Below are 6,000 nucleotides of genomic sequence, written 5' to 3'. Positions count from 1 at the left end.
GCGGGAGGGGTGGTAAAAGCTCAGATTCCTAGACACGTCCCCAGACATACTGAATCTGAGTAAGGATGAGCAGGACCGGAAGATGGGTATCTTACCCAGCATCACAGGAGCTCCTGGCACATCTCCAAGTCAGTGATGGTCTCATTGTGGGCTTAGAGGTCCCGCTATGCAGCAGGCACCAGCAGCTGACTGCGACCTTGCTAAAGTATCAGGCACATGTGCAGGAGATGTGCCAATTCCCTTCAAGAGATGCCTTCTGAGGAGCAGACTTGGAGGAAAGCACTTGCAGTAGGGGCCAGGGCGGCAAGGACAGGGCCCCAAGGCTCTGTTGCCATGCCAGTGACAGAAGCAGAACTATTGGGTCTAAAGGAGAAAATTCAGGATAGACCCAGACTTTGTCTTCAAAAGAAAAAAAAAAAGAAGTACTAAGAGTCTTCTGAATAACAGAAATGAACATGGGGGCAGTGGGGAAAGAAGTTTGATGAGGCCCCAGAATGTGAATACAGTGATCCAGTGAGGGGTAGATTCCTGCTGCATAGCGAGGAGAAATTCCTAGCCAGCATTGGCAGCTGGAGGTGAAACCCAAGCATGGTCACTGGGATATTGCAAGGAGGCCACAGACACTTATGGGAGGGTCCAGCCTAGGCAGGGTCTGGCCTCTCCCTCCCTTTAAATCTGAGGCTCAAAGGCAAAGAAGGTTGAAGATGTTAGGAGCCCTCCTATCTGACCATCTACCTTTGAGCCTGAGACCAGCATTTCCTGGCAGCCCTCCAACCTGGATTCTTAAGCAGAATTCAGGTGAGACATTTACTTCCCATCTCAGCAAGGGCATCCCTGCTCCTTTGCCTGACATGCCCTGAGTACCAATTGGAAGGGGACAGCTAAGCCAAGGCCTGAGTGGCTAAAAGGAACCAGCCATGTGAAGATCTGGGGACAGAGTGTCCCGGGAAGAAAGACAAATGGGATGGTCCAGCGGTGGGGATGAGCTTAGATGCTGGAGAAACAGAAGGGAGGCCACCATGGCTAGGGTCCAGGTAGGGTTGCAGAGTGAGGCAGGGGACCCATCATGCTGGGCTTTGAGGTAGTGGTTATCATTAATGCTACTTTCCTTGTATTTCAGCTGCTGGCACAGAGGAGACGTGTACCTCTTGGTCCTTTGGGTGGTCATTCAGTTCTGACCAATTCAGTTCTGACCAATGAATTGTCAGTGGAAGTGGCTGTGTCATTTCAGGGCTGAGCCATCGATGGCTGCTGGGTATACCTCCAGAGCTCTCTTTTTCTCTGCCTCACTGATCAAAGATGCTCCCGAGAGTGGCTGTTTTGTCAGCCTGTGTCCTCAGTGGAGGATAATCTAGGGCAGTAGATCTATGGTTTACAAATGAGAAACAAAATGGAAGCCACTGAGATTTGGGGACTGTTTGTTACCATGACATAACCTAGTCTATCCTGACTGCTACACAGATCATTCTACTCTAGCTGAAGGAGGCCAGCAAAGTGAACACCACAGAGAACTGAAGAGAGATACAGACTCTTTCCTTTCTTGTTCCCCAAACCTTATTCCCAAACTCTAATCCCAGAGCAAAAGCTGCTGGAAGAGGAAATGTAAGGAGCACAGACATTGAAGTCAAAGCCCCCCAGGACCAATTTTAGCTAGCCCTGCAAACATTGAATAAGGTTGGCCCTGGACATAAGGCACTTCCTCTCCCTAAGTCTCAATTACTTCATCTGTATAATGGGGATGATAATGTTCACTTAACAGGATTGCATGTGAGGATCAAAGTAAAATGTAGACAAGGACATAACAGAGTCCAGCAGAGACCATTATGATATCATCTAATATCCCAGCCCCTAATCCCAGTACTTCCTTCTCTTCAGTGCCTAAACCCCAGTTCCTAACTCTCTTCCACCAGGTGCCCCAAATGATGGTCCTAGTAAGGTTTCACCTCTCCTACCCACCTCTTCCCTGGGAGCATGCGAGGCATAGTGTCAGAGGGAGCAGGCTGGGCACACACCGCTTCTGGCAACACACACACATATGCATGCAAACGCACGTGTATGTGCACGCACACACACACACACACACACTCACACTCCAGTTGGGTAGATCAGGTAGACAAAGCCTACATACAAGCAATCACCAAAGCAGAGTTCAAAACCTGGAGGCCATTGGATATTTGTGGACATTTTCATCTGGGCTCACATGAAGCAAAAAAATAAAATAAAGATTACTTTTCAGTTAAAAATTTTAAATGCCAAGATTTCACACACAGTGGCTTCTCTTGAAAATGTGGACAATATGGCCGTACTGGGCCCCAGTTCAACACCAGTTGGCACCTGGAGTAGAAAAGCCAGCTGCCCCCCTGCGATGGGACCCCACGCCCAGTGACCGGGTCGCCATTGTCTCCTCCGCCCTGAAGCCCAGCGTCCGTACATGTGTATCCGGACATTGGCTGATGTTTCTTATACTAGTTAAGAGAAAAGCAAAACATTTCTCCTAACCCTTCTCTATCAAAAGTGGGAAACAAAAGACAGACCGAGAGAGGGCCTCGTGGTTTCAAGAAAAATAGGAGAGCTCATATCGCTTTGTGGAAGCGTAGACCATTATCATATCACCCAGCCTGCAGGACCAATTTACATCATGGACTGGTCCCTGTAGGAGGTTTGGTCTGCGACCATGCCCTCACCCTTCTCGTCCTTCTCCAGACCCAGAGTAGGACCGTCTCTTTTTCTGACAATTCGTCCTGGGTATATGCTGCGCGTTTGCCATTTCCTTTCTCCTTCAAGGGAACCGTCTGTTTACTTTAACCAGATTAGGGAATGGGGGTGGGGAGCAGGAGACTCCAACAGCGGTCACTGCTGGAGGCTCTGGGAGACGACGTGACTTGCCCAAGGTCACAGAGCTAGAAGGCGGAGGCGCCTAGACCCTATCCCGGGTCTCCCCTTAGCTTCCAAAGACCGGCTCAGTCCTTCACGCCCACATCTCTGGCGTCGTGCGCGCTCAGGGCGCAAACACCGCGCGCCCAGTCAGAGACGCTGTGCCCTGGGGTTGTTTTCCTTAAGCGAGAGGCGCCACGGGGTTAGAGAAATCTTGGGTCACACTGGGATCCACCAGGCTACACGGTTGGGACTGCAGGTGGCCCTGAGTCTGGCCTGCCCGAGCGCCGGGCCCGGGTGCTCTCCCGCAGTCCCCTATCCAAGCCGCGGGCTGGTGGCGTACCGCAGCACGCTGACGGCCAGGGAACACTGCCGGGAGGCGGGGAGCGGAGTGGGGTGGGGGGAGAGGACTGCAGCGGAACCTGCCCCCGGCACCCCTGCCCCAGGCGGTTCTCTGCAGGCTGGCTCCGCGCCGGGGTCGCTGCAGCCCTGGGCCCCTCCCGGGCCACCTGTGCGCAGGCTGGCGGGCCTGGGAGAGCCCGGATCCGGAGAACCGATCCATTCCGGGTTTCGGACTCCAGGCCCTGTCCCTGGAGACCGCGCGGGGCGGTGGGAGGCCTCACCGCCCACCACCCCAACCCCTCCCCGGGGGAGCCTCGGGCAACGCCTGGAGGGATCCCCGGAGCTGGGGGTGGCCCGCGCGCGTGGCGTGGGGCGGCCCGGCCCCTCCTTCCTTCCCCCGCCCCACCCTGCCGCCGCCCCGCTCCGCTGCTCCAGTCCGGGTTTTGCGGCGCCCGCCGGCCCGCTCCCCGGCTGCGGGCTCGGCGCGGCGGCTGGCTTGGTGCGCGGCGCGGCTGGCGCTGCGCTCCGCCCCGGCTGCATTGCTGTGCTCCGGGTGCCCAGGGGAGCCACGCGCCGCGTACGCCCCGCAGCCGGCCGCCCCGAGGCAGCGCAGTCCGCTGGCATGGGCCCCGGGGGCGCCCCGGGCTGGGGCTCTGGGCTGAGGCGCTGAAAGCCTCCCTCCCGCCCGCGGGGCCCCGCGCCCGGCCGGCCCGCTCGCCCGCCCGCCCGCGGCCATGGCCGTCCGGCCCGGCCTTTGGCCAGCGCTCCTGGGCATGGTCCTCACCGTCTGGCTCCACGGCTCGGGTGAGTCACGCGCGCGCTCTGGGGTGGCTTGCGGGGGACTGTGCGCGCGAACGCTTGCTGCTCTGGGGGTTCCCTGACCCGCTGGGCCGGACCCGGCTGGAAGCCCCCCGAGGCCAAACTTTGCGAGGCGGGACGCGGGGGCCGCCTCTAGCTGCTGTGCAGCTTCCCCGCGCGCTTCCCCGGAAGCCTGGGTTCTGCCAAGTGCTGGAGCAGCTGTCAGCGCGCGGGGCTGGCGAGTGTAAACGCTCCACGCCTCCGGGCGGGGGAAGTTTGCTGGTTGCCTGGCCCCAGAGCAGAGTCGGGGGTGTGAATCAACGCCCGGGGGAGCCTGACTCTGAGGGTCGCAGATTAGAAGATTTTGACCACATCCCAGTGCCCAGGAAAATGAGGAGGGGGCTTAAGATACCTCTTCCCGGTAGCATCTGACCCGAACAGCTACTCACAAATCCGACTTGGCACCTGGCCTCTGCCCACGTCCAGAACACAGTGTCCTCCTCTGTCCCCGCCACACGCTAGCACACGCACACACTCAGGCGTGGAGGCGCATACACCAGCCCCCGGCCCTTGCAGCCCGCACTGTCAAAGGTCCGTGGCCCCTGGCCAGGGCTGTGGCTCCCAACCTCCTTGGTGTATGGGGGGCCAGAGTTGTGTACTGTGGGGTCGCTGCTGCTCTCCCTTCTAGCTTTCATTGTACCGCCCTTCCTTCTCCCTTCATGTCCCGTTGGCCACCCTAACCTGCTTGGTAACTAAGCTCTCAGCCCACCTCCCTTGGGGTGGGGGGAGTTCCCCAGCGTCCTTTGTCTGCTCTCCGTGAGCTTCCACCTGAGCTGAGTTGTTAGGGCCTTCTGATCATCCCCTCTCCCCACCATCCATGCACTTAGCAGAGCTGAGCTTATGTGTGTATTTGGGGGGGGGGGTTGTCATTTGTGTGATCAAGGGAGCATGAGGCTCACCCTAGCAATGCTTGATTCTTGCTGTCCTGAGAACCTGGGGGATGCCTCCCAGCCTGGCTGGGCCATTGTTAATCCTAGGGGTCAGAAGGGAGCATTGGGGTTCCTGAGATGCGAAGCCAGACTGGAGATCAATGAGTGACAGCTGAGACCAGCCTGATGATTGAGGCTGATGGCTGTTTCTTTAAAGGGTCTCTGCGTAGCATATCCTGCACCCACACAGCCTGGCTGCCCTCCCCAGTCTGTCCCCTCAGTTCATCCGTTTTCCAACACCCCATCATCCCCTCACCCCTGAAAGCCTCACTTTAACAAACCCTCCTGCCCCATGACCTCCCCTTTTCATCCAGATCGAGCTGGGAGGCTGTGCTGCTGCCGGGTGTGTTCCTATTGCACACATATCCGTGTCCAGGTGGTGCGTGCAGCCCTCAGGGGGTGCAGGTTTGGTGAGCTGACCATGGTGAACTGGGGGTGTTCAATGTCCTCACACAGGGGAGGTGTTGCCAGATACCAAGTAGGCACCCAGGAAATGTTTACTGAGTCGGCTGTGTGTGAGAAGGCGGTGTGGTCATATCTGCATGTTGCCCACGTGAGCACGTGTGAGGGCTCTGGCTTGGCATGTGTGCCCTGGCGACGATGGAGGCTGGCAGTGTGTGCGGCATCGGTGTATGTGGGACCAGATGAGCTTGTGTGATGGCTGGCCTGCTGCACATGTGTGACGGTTGTGAGCAGTGGCACAGGTGAGCCCATATGAATAGTATAAGGGGATGATGGGTGCTGGCGAGTCAGGGTGCCACAGCCTGGGTGGGGGGGTTGCCACATGGATGCCTCAGATGGTCACAGAGTAGGGGAACCGCGTCCCGGGTTGGTGGGGCACCTGTTGGGGCCTGGTCCGAGGTTGCCCGCAGAGGGGGCAGGTGGGCACCAGTGCATGAGGGCCGCCCTGGAGCGGAGGCTGCCACTGAGCCTCCACTCAGCCTGTGGGAGGAGCCTCTGAAGGGCATGCAGGGGCCCTTCTCCTTATCTGGGGTCC

The 6,000-nt window shown here is 58.0% G+C and overlaps 1 protein-coding gene across 2 annotated transcripts in view; it reads left to right on the top strand.

The window, feature by feature from the left end:
* Nucleotides 1–3,950: 3,950 nt before the first annotated feature.
* UNC5A (unc-5 netrin receptor A) overlaps nucleotides 3,951–6,000 on the top strand; it is a gene marked incomplete at its 5' end in the record, with an annotated part of 60,778 nt that continues 58,728 nt past the window's right edge. For both annotated transcript variants that reach the window (XM_080804884.1, XM_080804883.1), the window contains one exon: nucleotides 3,951–4,020. In XM_080804884.1, coding sequence (XP_080661010.1) covers nucleotides 3,951–4,020 — 70 coding nt within the window. The remainder of the gene's footprint in view (nucleotides 4,021–6,000) is intronic.

Source organism: Martes martes (genome assembly GCF_963455335.1).
Source record: "Martes martes genome assembly, chromosome: 5".
Classification (NCBI taxonomy): Eukaryota; Metazoa; Chordata; class Mammalia; order Carnivora; family Mustelidae; genus Martes; species Martes martes.
Note: the sequence above shows the minus strand (reverse complement) of the source record. Positions and strands in the feature narration are given on the sequence as shown.